At 39.3% G+C, this 20885-nt stretch overlaps 2 protein-coding genes across 10 annotated transcripts in view; one reads left to right on the top strand and one right to left on the bottom strand.

The window, feature by feature from the left end:
- The window catches only part of PREPL (prolyl endopeptidase like), a 57574-nt gene extending 47787 nt beyond the window's left edge, over positions 1–9787 (bottom strand). For 4 of the 7 annotated variants that reach the window (XR_013831046.1, XR_013831047.1, XM_079940862.1 and 1 more), the window contains exon 1: positions 7810–9787. Coding sequence is in view for 4 of the 7 variants with exons in the window: in XM_079940862.1 (XP_079796988.1) it covers positions 7810–8028 (219 nt within the window). In the remaining 3 variants the exon portion in view is untranslated. The remainder of the gene's footprint in view (positions 1–7809) is intronic. The other 3 variants (XM_079940861.1, XM_079940863.1, XM_079940865.1) reach the window with 3 other exon arrangements.
- Positions 9788–9868: 81 nt separating this feature from the next.
- Positions 9869–20885, top strand: part of CAMKMT (calmodulin-lysine N-methyltransferase) — a 407610-nt gene continuing 396593 nt past the window's right edge. For all 3 annotated transcript variants that reach the window (XR_013831098.1, XM_079941097.1, XM_079941096.1), the window contains exon 1: positions 9869–10384. Coding sequence is in view for 2 of the 3 variants with exons in the window: in XM_079941097.1 (XP_079797223.1) it covers positions 10247–10384 (138 nt within the window). In the remaining variant the exon portion in view is untranslated. The remainder of the gene's footprint in view (positions 10385–20885) is intronic.

The following is a 20885-nucleotide window of genomic DNA, read 5'->3' as shown; positions in this document are numbered from 1 at the left end:
ACTGCTGCAGAACAGAATAAAGAAAAAAAGAACGAAGACAGCCTAAGAGACCTCTGGGACAACATTAAATGCAACAACATTCGCATTATAGGGGTCCCAGAAGGAGAAGAAAAAGAGAGAAAATATGCAAGAAAATATTTGGAAACATTATAGTCAAAAACTTCCCTAACGTGGGAAAGGAAACAGCCACCCAAGTCCAGGAAGCGCAGAGAGTCCCATACAGGATAAACCCAAGGAGAAACATGCTGAGACACATAGTAATCAAATTGGCAAAAATTAAAGACAAAGAAAAATTACTGAAAGCAGCAAGGGAAAAACAACAAATAACATACAAGGGAACTACCATAAGGTTAACAGCTGATTCTCAGCAGAAACTCTACAAGCCAGAAGGGAGTGGCATGATATACTTAAAGTGATGAAAGGGAAGAACCAACCACCAAGATTACTCTACCAGCAAGGATCTCATTCAGATTCGATGGAGAAATCAAAAGCTTTACAGACAAGCAAAAGCTAAGAGAATTCAGCACCACTAAACCAGCTCTACAACAAATGCTAAAGGAACTCCTCTAAGTGGGAAACACAAGAGAAGAAAAGGACCTACAAAAACAAACCCAAAACAATTAAGAAAATGGTCATAGGAACATACATATCAATAACTACCTTAAACGTGAATGGATTAAGTGCTCCAACCAAAAGACACAGGCTTGCTGAATGGATACAAAAACAAGACCCATATATATGCTGTCTACAAGAGACCCATTTCAGACCTAGGGACACATACAGACTGAAAGTGAGGGGATGGAAAAAGATATTCCATGCAAATGGAAATCAAAAGAAAGCTGGAGTAACAATACTCATATCAGATAAAATAGACTTTAAAATAAAGAATGTTACAAGAGACAAGGAAGGATACTACATAATGGTCAATGGATCAATCCAAGAGGAAGATATACCAATTATAAAGAAACATGCACCCAACATAGGAGCACCTCAATATATAAGGCAATTACTAACAGCTCTAAAAGAGGGAATCGACAGTAACACAATAATAGCGGGGGACTTTATCACCTCACTTACACCAATGGACAGATGAACCAACAAAAAATTAATAAGGAAACACAAGCTTTAAATGACACAACAGACCAAATAAATTTAATTGATGTTTATAGGACATTCCATCCAAAAACAGCAGATTACACTTTCTTCTCAACTGTGCATGGAACATTCTCCAGGATAGATCACATCTTGGATCACAAATCAAGCCACAGTAAACTTAAGAAAAATGAAATCATATCAAGGATCTTTTCTGACCACAACGCTATAAGATTAGAAATGAATTACAAGGAAAAAACGTAAAAAAACACAAACACATGGAGGCTAAACAATACGTTACTAAATAACCAAGAGATCACCGAAGAACTCAGAGGAAATCAAAAAATACCGAGTGACAAATGACAAAAAAAACACGATGATCCAAAACCTATGGCTGCAGCAAAAGCAGTTCTGAGAGGGAAGTTTACAGCTATACAACCCTACCTCAAGAAACAAGAAAAATGTTAAATAAACAATCTAACCTTACACCTATAGGAACTAGAGAAAGAAGAACAAACAAAACCCAAAGTTAGCAGAAGGAAAGTAATCATAAAGATCAGAGCAGAAATAAATGAAAAAGAAATGAAGGAAACAGTAGCAAAGATCAATAAAAGTAAAAGCTGGTTCATTAAGAAGATAAACAAAATTGATAAACCATTAGCCAGACTCATCAAGAAAAAGAGGGAGAGGACTCAAATCAATAAAATTAGAAATGAAAAAGGAGAAGTTACAACAGACACCACAGAAATACAAAGCATACTAAGAGACTACTACAAGCAACTCTATGCCAATAAAACAGACAACCTGGAAGAAATGGACAAATTCTTAGAAAGGTGTAACCTTCCAAGACTGAACCAGGAAGAAATAGAAAATATGAACAGACCAATCACAAGTAATGAAACTGAAACTGTGATTAAAAATCTTCTAACCAACAAAAGTCCAGGACAAAATGGCTTCACAGGTGAATTCTATGAAACATTTAGCGAAGAGCTAACACCCATTCTTCTCAAACTCTTCTAAAAAATTGCAGAGGAAGGAACACTCCCAACCCCATCCTACGAGGCTACCATCACCCTGATACCAAAACCTGACAAAGATGTCACAAAAAAAGGAAATTACAGACCAATATCACTGATGAATATAGATGCAAAAATCCTCAACAAAATACTAGCAAACAGAATCCAACAACACATTGAAAGGATCATACACCATGATGAAGTGGGAATTATCCCAGGGATGCAAGGATTCTTCAAAATATGCAAATCAATCAATGTGATACACCATATTAACAAATTGAAGAATAAAACCCATATGATCATATCGATAGATACCGAAAAAGGTTTTGACAAAATTCAACACCCATTTATGATAAAAACTCTCCAGAAAGTGGGCATAGAGGGAACCTACCTCAACAAAATAAAGGCCATATATGACAAACCCACAGCCAACATCATTCTCAATGGTGAAAAACTGAAAGCATTTCCTCTAAGATCAGGAACAAGACAAGGATGTCCACTCTCACCAATATTATTCAACATAGTTTTGGAAGTCCTAGCCACGGCAACCAGAGTACAAAAAGAAATAAAAGGAATGCAAATTGGGAAAGAAGTAAAACTGTCACTGTTTGCAGATGATATGATACTATACATAGAGGATCCTAAAGATGCCACCAGAAAACTATTAGAGCTAATCAATGAATTTGGTAAAGTTGCAGGATACAAAATTAATGCACAGAAATCTCCTGCATTCCGATACACTAATGATGAAAAATCTGAAAGAGAAATTAAGGAAACACTCCCATTTACCACTGCAACAAAAAGAATAAAATACCTAGGAATAAACCTACCTAGGGAGACAAAAGACCTTTATGCAGAAAACTATAAGACACTGATGAAAGAAATTAAAGATGATACCAACAGATGGAGAGAGAGCCCATGTTCTTGGTTGGAAGAATCAATATTGTGAAAATGACTATACTACGCAAAGCAATCTACACATTCAATGCAATCCCTATCAAATTACCAATGGCATTTTTTCTACAGAACTAAAACAAAAAATCTTAAAATTTGTATGGAGACACAAAAGACCCCAAATAGCCAAAGCAGTCTTGAGGGAAACAAACGGAGCTGGAGGAATCAGACTCCCTGACTTCAGACTATACTACAAAGTTACAGTCATCAAGACAATATGGTACTGACACAAAAACAGAAATATAGATCAATGGAACAGAATAGAAAGCCCAGAGATAAACCCACACACCTATGGTCAACTAATCTATGACAAAGGAGGCAAGGATATACAATGGAGAAAAGACAGTCTCTTAAACAAGTGGTGCTGGGAAAACTGGACAGCTCCATGTAAAAGAATGAAATTAGAACACTCCCTAACACCATACACAAAAATAAACTCAAAACTGATAAGAGACCTAAATGTAAGACCGGGCACTATAAAACTCTTAGAGGAAAACATAGGAAGAACACTCTTTGACATAAATCACAGCAAGGTCTTTTTTGATCCACCTCCTAGAGTAATGGAAATAAAAACAAAAGTAAACAAATGGGACCTAGTGAAAATTCAAAGCTTTCGCACAGCAAAGGAAACCATAAACAAGACGAAAAGACAACCCTCGGAATGGGAGAAAATATTTGCAAATGCATCAACGGACAAAGGATTAATCTCCAAAATATATAAACAGCTCATCCAGCTCAATATTAAAAAAACAACCCAATCAAAAATGGGCAGAAGACCTAAATAGACATTTCTCCAAAGAAGACATACAGATGGCCAAGAAGCACATGAAAAGTTTTACAACATCACTAATAGAGAAATGCAAATCAAAACTACAATGAGGTATCACCTCACACTGGTTAGAATGGGTATCATCAGAAAATCTACAAACAACAAATGCTGGAGAGGGTGTTGAGAAAGGGATCCCTCTTGCACTGTTGGTGGGAATGTAAATTGATACAACTACTATGGAGAACGGTATGGAGGTTCCTTAAAAAACTAAAAATAGCATTACCATATGACCCAGCAACCCCACTACTGGGCATATACCCAGAGAAAACCATAATTCAAAAAGACACATACACCCCAATGTTCACTGCAGCACTATTTACAATAGCCGGATCATGGACACAACCTAAATGCCCATTGAAAGATGAATGGATAAAGATGTTGTACATATATACAATGGAATATTACTCAGCCACATAAAGGAACGAAATTGCGTCATTTGTAGAGACGTGGACACATCTAGAGACTGTCATACACAATGAAACAAGTCAGATAGAGAAAAACAAATATTGTATATTAACGCATATATGTGGAACCTAGAAAATGGTACAGATGAACCGGTTTGCAGAGCAGAAATTGAGACACAGATGTAGAGAACAAACGTATGGACACCAAGGGGGGAAAGTGGTGGGGGTGGGAGGAGGTGGTGTGATGAATTGGGAGATTGGGATTGACATGTATACACTGATGTGTACAAAATGGATGACTAATTAGAACCTGCTGTATAAAAAAATAAATTAAATTAAAAAAAGAAGTGGTAGCTACAATGCTGTCCCACTTCATGAACTATTATTAAAAAAAAAAAACTACTGTGAGAGTACAATTTTTCTTTTCTTTCTGGCTTTCCTGATGATGTTTTGAACCTGTGAGAACCAGTGATCCCACAAATCATAGATCACTAGTGCCAGTGAAGGAGGTATCTGTCAACCTATCTACCTTAGAAACTACTGTAAGAACTGCTAATCTATATTGCAGAGAGTCAATGAACAAATGTTTAAGCATTTTCTTTTCCTTACTTGGTTTTCCTTTTGTATATCATTCAATTTATCATGATCAAAGATTTTAGGAATTATTTTTGTAGGCAGAGCAGAATAGGATGATGTGAAAGATAAAGAAATGTGGTATCTGGTTTGATGCTAGTCTTTGAATATTACTAGCTGGTGCATGAGTGTAATGGAATAAGTTCCTCTTGCCATGTGGCTAATGTAAAATGGAAAGTCAAAGTATCTGCCAGTAAGAACTTCAGAACTAAATGAATTCAATGAGGTTTAGGTCAGCAACATTTGATCACAAATGTGTCTAGTTCCTAAATGCAGGTCCACTGTCACTGGCAGACTGAGAATTTCAGAATTAGTTGAGGAACTTAAAACAAAACAAGAGATCCCTAGGCCTCAGCCATTAGAGATTCTGATCCAGCACATGTGGGGTGACATCCAGGGACTTGCATTTCTAAAAAGTTCCCCAGGATTTCTGACACACAGCCTGACTGCAGGAGTTGGTACTAGAGTCCCAAATGTATAGATGGCAATTTGTTGGTAAGGTAACAAGGTAGAGATAGAAAATCACGAAATTTTAGCATTTGGAGGACTTTTAGAGAACACCAAGTTGAAACTCCCCTCTCTATTTCCAGTCAGAAAGATGAGTTCTGACTAGTTCACAGACACACCAGTGACGGCTAGATCTCTTGCTTTCTGGCATTTCTATGATATTACACAGGCTGCCCTCTCTTACTCTTTAGTTAACTTATAAGTCTTTAAGTAAATATATTTTAATTTGTCTACAGGCACTAATTACTTTTTCTAATTTGTCATTCGCATAGGAGTGGACAAAGTTGGAACTGACTGGATGTTTACTTAAATGTGCATTCTTGACTACAGGTCTATTCACAGCTTCCTCAGGTCCCAGTGATCGTAAAGGACAGAGACCGCAGTTTTTATAACATATCATTTCTCACAGAAGGAATGGTTGATATATGACATGTGAAAGCAGGACCACTACCAGGTGAAAGAATTATTAATAAAGCTCCTTTTCTTGGAGTCACTGAATCAGGTTAAAGCTTCCAGGTGACAGGATTCCATGAAAGAGAACTGAAAAGTTGCTTCAGGGACAAATGGAGGGAAAAAATAGTTCAACTCCTGCACAGGGTGTGAGCTAATCTCACAGCTGTCACTCTGATGGTAATTTCTGTCTACTATTTATAAACTAAGACTTAAGATAAAAGTACAAGATGACAAAGTGTTCTAAACACAATTCAAAGTAAAAAGATCTAAATGCTAAAATGTGTCCAATAGGTAAAATTTTAAAGTTTATCTTTCTAAAGTAGGACCCGTGTGCAAATACACACACACAGAAATAAAAATGAAATAAAAGACATAAAAAATTTGAGTACAGAAAGTGCTAAATAAGATGCTATAAAAAGAAAAATTAGAATGACTTAAGTGTAAAGAGTAAAATTCTAGGACTAACAGATAAAGTTGAAAGCAAACAACAAAACTCCCCCCAAACTCCCCATAACAAATAAGTATGAGCTACGAAAAGAGCAAAAATTAAACTAAAAACCAGAAGAATTGAAGAGAATATTAAAAATATCATTTTTCTAAACAGATGAAGCTGCTCAAGTGTCTGTCAACAGATGAATGGATAAACAAAATGTGGTATATACATATAATGGAATATTATTCAGCCACTAAAAGGAACAAATTTCCCAGATACGCTACAATACGAATGAACCTTGAAAACATTATGCTAAGTGAAATAAGCCAAACACAAAAGGATATTATATAATTCCACCTATATGAATTATCTAGAATAGGGAAATTCATAGAGATAGAAAGTAGATTAAAGGTTTCCAGGGGCTCAGGAAAGCAGCAGTGGGGAGTTCTTGCTTAATGGGTATTTTTTTCAGGTGAGGACAGGGTTTTGCAAATAGTTGTAACAGCTGTACAACACTGTGATGTAATTAATGCCACTGAATTATACATTTAAAAATGGTTAAAGTGGAAAATTTTGTTACCTATATTTCACTACAATAAAAAATAAGCCAAAACAGACTAAAAATATTAGTATGTAACAAAACAATTAAAACCAGAAATTAAGATATTAAAATAACAAAATACATTAAATATTGCAAGAATATCACCCCCAAACACAATTTAAGGAATCTAAGCAACATAGCAAGTATGAGGTAGGGGAGGGGTGTCAAAGAGCAGCATAAATAGCTTAATCTCAAATAATTAGGATGCACATATAATTTACTATCCTAAGCAAGACACTTCTGAGAGGAAAGGGGACACTATTAATAATAACATAGGGAAAATATGTGTAGACTGAGACTGTCGGAGGCAACCCAGGATATGTGGTCATTCTACATACAAGAGCAACAGGTCCTCAAAGTTGAGGTCATGCCCACAGCTTGGGGTCTGGCCAGAGTACAATGGTCTGAAAGCATCTTCCTGAAGTACACAAGTGGTATAAAATGCAAATCGCTTTTTCGTTGTTTTTTTTTTTTTTTTTTTTTACAGAGAAGTAACACAATTACATGGTCTTTACTGAAGTTTCCTAATTTGGGATTCATAAAACAATCAGCATATTATTAGATTTTTATTAAGAGCTATTATGTTAGTCTAGGAATTTTAGAAAGCCAAATTATACTTTGAATTGCACTGGCAGGCACAATAAGGAGTTCTTAAGGTGAATCGTTTTTTATAAATCTACAGTTTTATATATTACATTAGAGCTCTATAAATATATATGTATACATTCTTTTATACATATATATATGACTACAATTAAGCCTGAATATTTAAAAAATCAAACCAGAATTACTGACAAAATTAGTAACTGATATCCAACCCATTCTTTATTTTTAAACTAAAATTAATCTTAAAGGCCTACACATAGGTTAACTTAAACAGTCCATACCTTACATGAGAAGTTCCGACTTGGGATGTTTCTTGCTAACTCTGATATCCTGGGTTTATTCTGCAGACACTTGGTTAGGTGATATTTTTTCAATTTTATTCTATTGTAATAATGATCAGCGAAGTTACAGTGATTCACGTGCTGTTTCTGCATGCATTTCCCAAGGTGAGGAATACTATACTTCAAAGCCTGGAGAAATAATTTGCTCTTCTGCTGCATGATATCAAAGTCCCTGGTTTATGCTCCCTTTGGGGCTGCCAGCACATGAATGATTTTCATAGGAATGATTATATAGTAGTGGGTTCTTAGAGCATCTAAGATCTGCAGTTCTTATCCCTCCCCTTTGGGGCTGTGTACCCCTCCAGTTACAAATAACCGCAGACAGCTGATAACTCAAAGTATCTGAAAACTTGTAAAAGTTAAATTTAAATCACACTTCTTGGCAGATGTGACATAAATGTCTCATTTGTAAAGTCAATCCTGTCAGGCACAAACAGCACTGATTCTGGTACACACATGGGCAAACTAAAACAAACAGAAAACAAAAAAACAAAATAAAAATTTGCAAATAAATACATAGACTTAATGGAGGCATCTCAGGAACTCTGAGGGCTTTTAAAGGCAAAACGGCTTTGATTTCACATAATTCATAACTTATCTTTGGTTTGTATGTGGAGGATAAACTGGAAAAGTCCAATCACTTAATAAAGGTAGAGGAGAAGGGATTAGTATTTATTGAGTGTTTGCTTCGTGCCACATGCTTTTATATACTTCATTTAATTTAAACTTCATAGGGACCTGATAGAGTAGCTATTATGATGTTGGCCTTACAGGTGAGCAAACTGTGGCTCAGGAAGGTTTAAGCAACTACCCCAGGTCACCTGAACAGTAATAGTAGAGCAATAAGTCTATCTGGACAAAACAACAACTGGACTTTAATGTCAAAAAGGTGTTTAGCTCTTTAGTTGAAAAAAACAAAAAACACTTCAGGAGGCACACATGAAATATGACGCCACCTGTTTTCTGTTGGGAAGCTGGTGCTTATTAACCTATCAAGGTAAGTAAAGCTAGTAAGTAGTTAAGTCAGAGAAACCTGGGTTCAGGTCTTCATTCCTGCACTTACCACCTGTGCTTAGTTTCATCATCTGCAAAACAGAGATAATGATCCCACTTACTCTATGAAATAGCTATTCTAAGAATGAAACAATTTATGTTAAAATCTTAATGAAGTGTCTGGCACGTAGTAACCACTAAATAAACGGTGGCTACTATTTTTAGGGCAGGAAAAATCTAGGTATGTTGCACACTGTTGAATGTCGTCATGGAAGTCTTCCACAAATTGCTCCTCGGTATCAAAGGTATTATACAATAGTGCGTCAGCTTTACCACAGCTCGGATCCGGTACGACGCCCCTGCCCCTCTTAACCTCTTTCTATGTCGCAGCAAAATAACGGGGGAGTGGGTATAGGGGATGTGCAGTTGACACCAGCAAAAACAAAGTAAAATAAAAGAAAATAAAATAAAGGCCCTAAACCACTACATCCGTGCCCGCAGCCTCCATCCATCCATCTTTCACCCACTGGGAAAAGACAGTAGGCAAGGCTGGGGATAGGGGTACGGTAGACGAATGGGTGTTCCTGGGAGAAACCGTTCGTTTTCCCTGTGCATCCGAGTGTGAGAGGGAGCGGTACCATGTGCCACGCAGTGAAGGGACATGGGTCAAAAAGCTAGGACCAAGGGACTGAGGGATGGTTGGGTGGGGGTGAGGACGGGGTGAAGGGAAGAGACTCCCAGCCTACGCCCCCCATACGTACGCAAACTGAAAGTCAGTCTCGCTCTAGACACCGAAACGAGTGAAGGCAGGCCGGAGAACCCGATGCTCTCAGGAAGGAGCGCAGCTCCCACCTCAGTCACGGTCAGCCGAAGTCTGCGTTCTGCAGCTAGCGGAACGACAGCCTACCCAGAACCGCCCGGAGCTGGTTTGCAGCACGCCGTCTACGTAACCGCCGTCTGGCACGAGCGCTAAGTGGATTCCGCCATCTTTATTGTGGTCAGGAATTTTTTTTTTTTAACTTCTCCTGGGTTCATTAACGCTCAAAGATATAAGCCTTTTGGTTCTTTGCTAGTCTTCAGAGCTCGAGATGAAACAGGAGAGAAGGGAACCAAAGGGGGCGGTGTCGCACTAGGTCTGCCACAGTTCCCTCACTCTCCGGTCTGCCCTCACTCAAGATGGCCACCAGCGAAATGGTGCAGTGGCGAGAGCCGCGCTGCCCTGGTTGCTAAGGAGACGCGACTACCGGAAATGCGGAATTCGGGGAGAGAGCGCGCGCTAGGGCAGTGGGAGGGAACCCCGGCGTCACAGATCCTGACAGGGAAGAAGTAGGCAGGTCCTGGCAGGGGGGAGCTGTGGCGGCGGTATCTCGCCAGCTCCAGCCGGATGGAGTCTCGAGTCGCGGACGGAGGGGCCGGCCAGGCTGAGCGCGCAGCGGGCGAGGGCCGGACAAGCAGCAGCGCCGCTCAGGGACCCGCAATCTCGGGACCCTTGGGTGCTGCCCGGTGGAAGCTCCTGCGGCAGGTAAGGTAGAGCCCTCTCGACTCACTTTTGCCTTTGGCCACTCCCCTCGCAAGCGACAGGCAGCTACTCTCCCCTTGGCAGCTCTGGGAGTTCCCTCACAGTTTTGCTGGGAGCCTCCTGAAAAGCGCCCCCTTGGTTCACCTAAGGGTCGCGCCAAAAGGAGGTATCAGGTGGCATTGGGCAGGGAGTGGGCAGCCGAGGCTGAGTCCTGGGAAACTCAGCTCGAAGGAGAAGATCCCTTTCTAGACATTAGTCTGCATCTGAGGGACTTTTCTCCTTGCTCGCCAGTAGGGTCGGTGGCACCGCCGCTCCCCGGTCCATACTGTTCGTTCCTGCTTCTGTTTTACTTTCTTCCCCTGGTTTCTTCCCCTTGCTTCTTAACTCCTAGCCTGGTTCTAGCTCCAAATCTGTCCCCTCTCTTGGTGATCAGCATGGTTGACTGTGTTGGGACAGTGACGTTGCACGTGTTGCTTCGGTTTCTTTCGTGGAGCGGAGAGCGAAGGGAGTTGCAAGAGCTGCCCCGGCGCCCTCCCGCTTCGCTTTCACGCGAAAGTTACGTGTTTATCTTACGGTTTGAAGAGATCAGAGAGATTCTCGGTGTCTAAGTGTGTTGATTTTTTTACTGGCGGTTATCTTTTAGCACTTAAAAGTTGCTACTGTTGCTGGTAACTTCAGTCGTATGCAGGTTTGAAGATTTTCTGATTTGACGACACTGACGCTCTTTCCAAACTGCTTGAAGTGAAATCTGTTTATTGTTTACATCCCAGTGTTATGCTTCTGCCTGGGGTGTCCTGCCGAACACTTTATTCAACAGGACATTTTCCATTTCTGACTTATATTTCGAGGAGAGTTTCCCAGCTATTGCCAGGTTACTTGAGATTGTGCTTTTAGTATTTTGGCGGTTACTTTGTTTGCAATTGTATCGAGTCACCTTTTCATACAGTGGCCTTCCAGTGCTGTCATGACAACTCAAAGATCATTTGTTTGCTGATGCATTGAAAGCCTTTGCAGGGCATTAATGATCTGGTTTTGCAATTAATGTTACAAATGGTATTATAGGATAATAAAATGCAAGTCCTCATAGATCATTATCTGTAGGAAATTTCTATAGTGAAATAAACATCAACTAAATTTAAAGTATCAGAATAGTAAATTAGGGCCTTAAAATGATCAATCAAATCTTATCGTGACGACTTCAGTAATTCCTAGTAAAAATTCTAGTTGACCATCTCTTATATTCATTCTGAATTGTTGTCTACATTAGAATAAGGATAAGTTTCAGCTATGGCTGACCCTTGAACTCCTCACATGCTTTGAAGTTTAATGTTTTGGTATACATGTGCCCGCTGTTTAGAGTCTTTCTACTTCTCTACTTGATGAATGACTGTTATCCTTCAGACCTCTATTTCAATCTCCTCCTACGTGAAGGCTCTGCTGACTCCTCTGGCTGAGTTAGACCTTCAGCTCACTATATGGGTGAACCTCATATCACATTATTTTATGATCATTTGATCAGAGTCCAACTTTCTCACTACAATAGGAGTTCTTCCTGGGAAAAGGTGATATTTTATTAATCTCCATCTCCTGCACCAGCTCTCGCTAGTTGATTTTTAGTAGATACTGTTACATATTGTGGAAAGGCTGAGTAAGGGACAGTCTTTAAGTGGCCCACAGCATCTCATCCTCAGTGTATTGTATCAGTGAGTAACAAATAACTACACTGTCACAACCGCATTCAACAGTGAGCATTTATTCTGTTTGTGGGCCACCTGGGAGTTGACTGACATAGGCTGTGATCAGCTGAGTGGCTCTATGCTGCATGCTTGGTCCACATGCCTCTAATTCTGGGCTGACATGTTCTCGTAGTGACGACAGAGGTATAAGAGAGCAAACGCAACCACTGAAACACATTTTAAGCACCTACTAATATCCTGTTGGCCAAAGTAAGATACTTAGCCAAGCCTAAAGTTAGGAGGCAGAGAAGTATGTTTTTTTCTTTGAGGGAGCAGGGGAGAAAGTGAATATTTTTCTATAATAATCGAATCTTCCATGTATTTTAAACATTTGCAGGCTCTTAGTAAATATGTTTTCAATGAATGGACCATTTGCATCTTGTTAGCATCCAACTGGAAAACTGTGAGGAATCTAAACAGTGCTAAAGATATGCAATTCTTTTTCTCTCTCTTACGTGACATCTTCATGACATCTGCTATGTCTCCTTGTTTTCTCCCTCACAATTCTCTTTCCACTAGGGCTCCAGTGCTATCTCATGGCCCTTCACCTTAACTGTTCAATATTTTCTATGTTTTATAATTAACATTTTTGAGAGAAAACCTGGTTGTCCTAGTTCATCATTTGATACTAGGTCACATTGCTCTTGGGTGGCCTCAGCCTGCAGTGGCTTGAAGCAGGATTTTGGTTCATGGCCGGAGACTGAGGTTGGGCCGTGGCAGTGAGAGTGCTGAATCTTAGCCACTAGACCACAAGGGACCAGTGGCCAGTGACAAGGCCCTGGTCCATCAGCTGTTGTAGAAGTGAATTTCCACATAGAGATGGAAAGTAGTGAAACAAGTGTTTATTAGGAGGAAAAGAGTACCTGTGGATAGACACATGGGCGAGCTCAGAGAGAGAGTTGTGTCCTTGTGGTAGTTTGAATCACTTTTATGGGGCATTTCTTCTGGGTTTCCTTTGGCCAATCATCTTGCTTTGTCTGGTTCTGAGTCCATATCGGTATATCTCAGGGTCCTCCCATGTGTGTGTGCGTGCATCTCTTAGCCAAGATGGATTCCAGCGAAGAGGTGTATGGGTAGGATGGCATCACTTACTATGGGGTAGCACCCCCTCCCTTTTTGACCTTCAGGGAGCCTTTCTGGGCGTGTGTAGTGGAGAAGGTCTCCTTGACTTCAAGAATGAGGAATATGTGGTCTTTTATCTCTTATCTGGGCAGGGCTTAGCTCTTCTCCCTCCTGCTATTTTGGAGTATCTGTCCACAGGGGATGAACTCTGGCTGCTCACCCTGGGGCCCATCTATCTCCTGCCTCAATATGGAAAATTGCTGACTTTTGAGTCTAGTGCCCACTTTAATCATATGAGGTCTGAGAGTCTATGGATCAATATCAATAGAGGCTGTGGATATTCCGTAATATTTTTCTCTTTGTTGTGTCTCATTACCTGATGGCAAAGATAGCTGTTGGCAACTTCATCATCCACCCAGCTAGTGATCCAGAAGAAATAACCCTTTTCCCCAACACCCAAATCATTTCCTCCAAAGAACTCTAAGAGGCGAAGTTTGCACCAACTGCTGTGTCTAGGAGACTAGTGCACTTTGGCCTGCGTCATGAGCCCACCCTGTGGCAGGGAAAATAACCCTACCATTATTGCATAGGGAGAGGGAGGGGCATTTCCCAAGGGGAAGGGATGTAGAGCAGATGAAAAAGTAGCAAATGACCATTACATGCTTACACACATCTCACAACCACCTACAGAATGAATAATGGGGCCTAGAGGTCTGAATACTTGGCTGAAGAATCTGATTAATGGAATATTTCACAGTACAATTTATTTTTATTTTTTTAATTAAATTTTTTTTTATTTTTTTAGTTTTTTGGCTGTGCCTCACGACGTGTGGGATCTTAGTTCCCCAACCAGGGATCGAAACTGTGCCCCCTGCATTGGAAGCACAGAGTCTTAACCACTGGACCGCCAGGGAAGTCCCTCACAGTACAATTTAAATTAAAGCAGGATGATATATGTTTGAGACTGTCAATGCGGAAAGAGACAGCATGATTTCTGGAATAGAATTTCATACAATTGATTTTAGTCCCAGATCTACCACCCTTAACTATTTGTATGATGGTGAGCACCCTCTTTGGACCTCAGTTTTCTCATTTGTAAATGAGAGAGTGGGACTAGATTTCTTTAAGACCTTCTTCCTAATAATTATTATTCCATTAGTTTTTGTAATATTTAATTCATGACAATACCAACAGGTGGTATAAAAAAGCTTGTGAAGAAGGACAGTTAACTTGGCAAGCAACTCAACAGGGAAGGGCAGGATTGTGCACTGGCACTATTCAGTTCACGTGGTCCAGTCTGAATATTTAATAGAGGGAATGTTTGTTAATCCAGAGAATCAGTTACTAGAGATGTACTGTATTTTGTGCTCTTTTTAGGCCTTCTGATTCCCTTGTAGAAAATGGCAGACAGACACCAAGAGAGCATGTCTTAAGAATGGTTGTGTGATGTGCTTGTAGATCTTGCACTGAGGGTTGTGGTTTAGATCCCTACAGAAGTGAAGAATTGAGGGATGGACTCTTCATTGGTTTTTATTGGCATCACTTGGATCACTTTCTGCAGCAGGGGCTGAGCAAGGTCATTCGTGCTTTTTCACTCTTTTTTTTTTTGCATAGAGAATTATTTGTTGACAACATTTTATACATCATTGTATTTATAAGGGTTTTTTCCCATTGTTTAAGTTAAACTGACATTTCAATGGATTATAGAACTTTATACTGCTATAGTCACAGATGACATAGATTTTTGTGTACTCTGCAGAACATACTTTAACCTTAAGTGTTTACATGTAATGCTCACCCCTGACCCCCGCTGTTCAAACCTTGTTGACATATACATCAGTGATTGGAGGAGATTTTCTTTTTTATGTCTCTGATTTATTAAGATTAATAATTGGTTTTGGGCTTTCCTGGTGGCGCAGTGGTTGAGAATCTGCCTGCCAATGCAGGGGACACGGGTTCGAGCCCTGGTCTGGGAAAGATCCCACATGCCACGGAGCAACTAGGCCCATGAGCCACAACTACTGAGCCTGCATGTCTGGAGCCTGTGCTCCGCAACAAGAGAGGCCGCGACAGTAAGAGGCCCGCGCACCGCGATGAAGAGTAGCCCCCACTCACCGCAACTAGAGAAAGCCCTCGCACAGAAACGAAGACCCAACACACCCCAAAATAAATAAATTTATTAAAAAAAATAATAATTGGTTTCATTGGATTCCTTAAAAATATTTAGGATTGTGTTTTAGGTTAAAAAGGTGAATGTGAATGTTTTCTTGAATTAGAAGTATGTAGCTTATCAGTCTAAAAACAAAATATTCCATCAATAATTATTTTGAATGAAATGAACTTTTAACTGTGCAGTAAAGAAACTAAAATGTTTAGAAGGCTCTAGGTGTGAAAGCATTTGTCTTTTTTTTTTGAATTTTATGTTTTGTGTATTGGGTTGGTCAAAATGTATGTTCAGGTTTTTCCATAAGATGTTACAAAAAAACGCAAAGGAACGCTTTGGCCAACCCAATATTTTCCACAATTTAAAAAATTTTAAAAGCAAAAACTTTCTAGAGCAGTGAATTTTGAGTGGGGTTTGGAAATTTACATATTTTAACAATTGCTGCAGATAAACATCTTTTCATGCTTATTTGCCATCTGTATATCACTTCAATGAAATGTCTCTTCATGTCTTTTGTCCATTTTCTTTTTTTTTTAAAGATGAACATATATTTATATTGGTAAATGTAAAAGAGAGAAAAACTAACATAGTATTGACTTAAACGTTTTATCAAGGCACTTTTTTTTTTATACAGCAGGCTCTTATTAGTCATCAATTTTATACACATCAGGGTATACATGTCAATCCCAATAACCCAATTCATGCCACCAGCACCACCTGCTCTCCTGCCTCTTCCCCCTTTGGTGTCCATACGTTTGTTCCCTACATCTGTGTCTCAATTTCTGCTCTGCAAACTGGCTCATCTGTACCATTTTTCTAGGTTCCACATATATGCGTTAATATACGATATTTGTTTTTCTCTTTCTGACTTATTTCACTCTGTATGACAGTCTCTAGATCGATCCACATCTCAACAAATGACCCAATTCCGTTCCTTTTTACGGCTGAGTAATATTCCATTGTATATATGTACCACATCTTCTTTATCCATTCATCTGTCGATGGGCATTTAGGTTGTGTCCATGATCCGGCTATTGTAAATAGTGCTGCAGTGAACATTGGGGTGCATGTGTCTTTTTGAATTATGGTTTTCTCAGGGTATATGCCCAGTAGTGGGATTGCTGGGTCATATGGTAGTTCTATTTTTAGTTTTTTAAGGAACCTCCATACTGTTCTCCATAGTGGCTGTATCAATTTACATTCCCACCAACAGTGCAAGAGGGTTCCCTTTTCTCCACACCCTCTCCAGCATTTGTTGTTTGTAGATTTTCTGATGATGCCCATTCTATCCAGTGTGAGGTGATACCTCATTGTAGTTTTTTTTTTTTTTGCGGTACGTGGGCCTCTCACTGTTGTGGCCTCTCCTGTTGCGGAGCACGGGCTCCAGACGCGCAGGCTCAGCAGCCATGGGTCATGGGCCCAGCCGCTCCGCGGTATGTGGGATCTTCCCGGACTGGGGCATGAACCCGTGTCCCCTGCATTGGCAGGCGGACACTCAACCACTGTGCCCCTTGGGAAGCCCCCTCATTGTAGTTTTGATTTGCATTTCTCTAATAATTAGTGATGTTGAGCAGCTTTTCATGTGCTTCTTGGCCGTCTGTATGTCTTCTTTGGAGAAATGTCTATTTAGGTCTTCTGCCCATTTTTGGATTGGGTTGTTTTTTTATTATTGAGCTGCATGAGCTGTTTATATATTTTGGAGATTAATCCTTTGTCCATTGATGCGTTTACAAATATTTTCTCCCATTCTGAGGGTTGTCTTTTCGTCTTGTTTATGGTTTCCTTTGTTGTGCAAAAGCTTTGAATTTTCACTAGGTCCCATTTGTTTACTTTTGTCTTTATTTCCATTACTCTAGGAGGTGGATCAAAAAAGACCTTGCTGTGATTTATGTCAAAGAGTGTTCTTCCTATGTTTTCCTCTAAGAGTTTTATAGTGCCCGGTCTTACATTTAGGTCTCTTATCAATTTTGAGTTTATTTTTGTGTATGGTGTTAGGGAGTGTTCTAATTTCATTCTTTTACATGGAGCTGTCCAGTTTTCCCATCACCACTTGTTTAAGAGACTGTCTTTTCTCCATTGTATATCCTTGCCTCCTTTGTCATAGATTAGTTGACCATAGGTGTGTGGGTTTATCTCTGGGCTTTCTATTCTGTTCCATTGATCTATATTTCTGTTTTTGTGTCAGTACCATATTGTCTTGATGACTGTAACTTTGTAGTATAGTCTGAAGTCAGGGAGTCTGATTCCTCCAGCTCCGTTTGTTTCCCTCAAGACTGCTTTGGCTATTTGGGGTCTTTTGTGTCTCCATACAAATTTTAAGATTTTTTGTTTTAGTTCTGTAGAAAAAATGCCATTGGTAATTTGATAGGGATTGCACTGAATGTGTAGATTGCTTTGCGTAGTATAGTCATTTTCACAATATTGATTCTTCCAACCAAGAACATGGGCTCTCTCTCCATCTGTTGGTATCATCTTTAATTTCTTTCATCAGTGTCTTATAGTTTTCTGCATAAAGGTCTTTTGTCTCCCTAGGTAGGTTTATTCCTAGGTATTTTATTCTTTTTGTTGCAGTGGTAAATGGGAGTGTTTCCTTAATTTCTCTTTCAGATTTTTCATCATTAGTGTACAGGAATGCAAGAGATTTCTGTGCATTAATTTTGTATCCTGCAACTTTACCAAATTCATTGATTAGCTCTAGTAGTTTTCTGGTGGCATTTTTAGGATCCTCTATATATAGTATCATATCATCTGCAAACAGTGAGAGTTTTACGTCTTTCCCAATTTGCATTCCTTTTATTTCTTTTTGTACTCTGGTTGCCGTGGCTAGGACTTCCAAAACTATGTTGAATAATAGTGGTGAGAGTGGACATCCTTGTCTTGTTCCTGATCTTGGAGGAAATGCTTTCAGTTTTTCTCCATTGAGAATGATGTTTGCTGTGGGTTTGTCATATATGGCCTTTATTTTGTTGAGGTAGTTTCCCTCTATGCCCACTTTCTGGAGAGTTTTTATCGTAAATGGGTGTTGAATTTTGTCAAAAGCTTTTTCTCCATCTGTTGAGATGATCATATGGTTTTTCTCCTTCAATTTGTTAATATGGCATATCACATTGATTGATTTGAGTATATTGAAGACTCCTTGCATCCCTGGGATAAATCCCACTTGATCATGGTGTATGATCCTTTTAGTGTGTTGTTGGATTCTGTTTGCTAGTATTTTGTTGAGGATTTTTGCATCTATATTCATCAGTGATATTGGTCTGTAATTTTCTTTTTTTGTAGTATCTTTGTCTGGTTTTGGTATCAGGGTGATGGTGGCCTCGTAGAATGAGTTTGGGAGTGTTCCTTCCTCCACAATTTTTTGGAAGAGTTTGAGAAGGATGGGTGTTAGCTCTCCTCTAAATGTTTGATAGAATTCAGCTGTGAAGCCATCTGGTCCTGGACTTTTGTATGTTGGAAGATTTTTAATCACAGTTTCAACTTCATTACTTGTGATTGGTCTGTTCATATTTTCTATTTCTTCCTGGTTCAGTCTTGGAAGGTTATACGTTTGTAAGAATTTGTCCATTTTTTCCAGGTTGTCCATTTTACTGGCATAGAGTTGCTTGTAGTAGTCTCTTAGGATGCTTTGTATTTCTGTGGTGTCTGTTGTAACTTCTCCTTTTTCATTTCTAATTTTATTGATTTGAGTCCTCACCCTCTTTTTCTTGATGAGTCTAGCGAATGGTTTATCAATTTTGTTTATCTTCTTAATGAACCAGCTTTTACTTTTATTGATCTTTGCTACTGTTTCCTTCATTTCTTTTTCATTTATTTCTGCTCTGATCTTTATGATTTCTTTCCTTCTGCTAACTTTTTTTTTTTTTGCCGTACGCGGGCCTCTCACTGTTGTGGCCTCTCCCGTTGCAGAGCACAGGCTCCGGACGCGCAGGCTCAGCGGCCATGGCTCACGGGCCTTCCCGTTCCACGGCATGTGGGATCTTCCCACACCGGGGCACAAACCTGTGTCCCCTGCATCGGCAGGCAGACTCTCAACCACTGCGCCACTAACCCCTTTGGGGTTTTTTTGTTCTTCTTTCTCTAATTGCTTTAGGTGTAAGTTTAGGTTGTTTATTTGAGATGTTTCTTTTTTCTTGAGGTAGGATTATATTGCTATAAACTTCCCTCTTAGAACTGGTTTTGCTGCATCCCACAGGTTTTGGGTCGTTGTGTTTTCATTGTCATTTGTCTCTAGGTATTTGTTGATTTCCTCTTTGGTGTCTTAAGTGATCTCTTGGTTGTTAAGTAGTGTATTATTTAGCCTCCATGTGTTTTTTTTTTTTTTTTGCAGATTTTTTCCCTGTGTTTGATATCTAGTCTCATAGTGTGTGGTCGGAAAAGATACTTGATACAATTTCAGTTTTCTTAAATTTACCAAGGTTCAATTTGTGACCCAAGATATGTCTATCTTGGAGATTGTTCCATGAGCACTTGAGAAGAAAATGTATTTTGTTATTTTTGGATGGAATGTCCTATAAATATCAATTAAGTCCATCTTGTTTAATGTATCATTTAAAGCTTGTGTTTCTTTATTTATTTTCATTTTGGATGATCTGTCCTTTGGTGAAAATGGGATGTTAAAGTCCCCTACTATGATTGCGTTACTGTCGATTTCCCCGTTTTTGGCTGTTAGCACTTGCCTTATGTATTGAGGTGCTCCTCTGTTGGGTGCAGAAATATTTACAATTGTTACATCTTCTTCTTGGATTGATCCCTTGATGATTATGTAGTGTCCTTTTTTGTCTCTTGTAGTAGTCTTTATTTTAAAGTCTATTTTGTTTGAAACGAGAATTGTTACTCCAGCTTTCTTTTGATTTCCATTTGCATGCAATGCCTTTTTCCATCCCGTCACTTTCAGTCTGTGTGTGTCCCTAGGTCTGAAGTGGGTCTCTTGTAGACAAAATATTACGGGTCTTGTTTTTGTATCCATTCAGCCAGTCTATGTGTTTTGGTGGGAGCATTTAATCCATTTATGTTTAAGGTAATTACCGATATGTATGTTCATTCCTGTTACCATTTTCTTAATTGTTTTGGGTTTGTTTTTGTAGGTCTTTTCCTTCTCTTGTGTTTCCTGCCTAGAGAAGTTTCTTTAGCATTTGTTCTAAAGCTGGTTTGGTGGTGCTGAATTCTGTTAACATTTGCTTATCTGTAAAGGTTTTAATTTCTCCACCGAATCTGAATGAGATCCTTGTTGGGTAGAGTAATCTTGGTTGTAGGTTTTTCCCTTTCATCACATTAAATATGCTCTGCCACTCCCTTCTGGCTTGCAGAGTTTCTGGTGAGAAATCAGCTGTTAACCTTATGGGGATTCACTTGTATGTTATTTGTTGCCTTTTCCTTGCTGCTTTTAATATTTTTTCTTTGTATTTAATTTTTGATAGTTTGATTAATATGTGTCTTGGCATGTTTCTCTTTGGGTTTTCCTGATTAATATGTGTCTTGGCATGTTTGTCTTTGGGTTTATCCTGTATGGTGCTCTCTGTGCTTCCTGGACTTGATTGACTAT

Source organism: Stenella coeruleoalba, assembly GCF_951394435.1.
Source record: "Stenella coeruleoalba genome assembly, chromosome: 13".
Lineage (NCBI taxonomy): Eukaryota > Metazoa > Chordata > Mammalia > Artiodactyla > Delphinidae > Stenella > Stenella coeruleoalba.
This window is presented reverse-complemented; position numbering and strand designations above follow the sequence as displayed.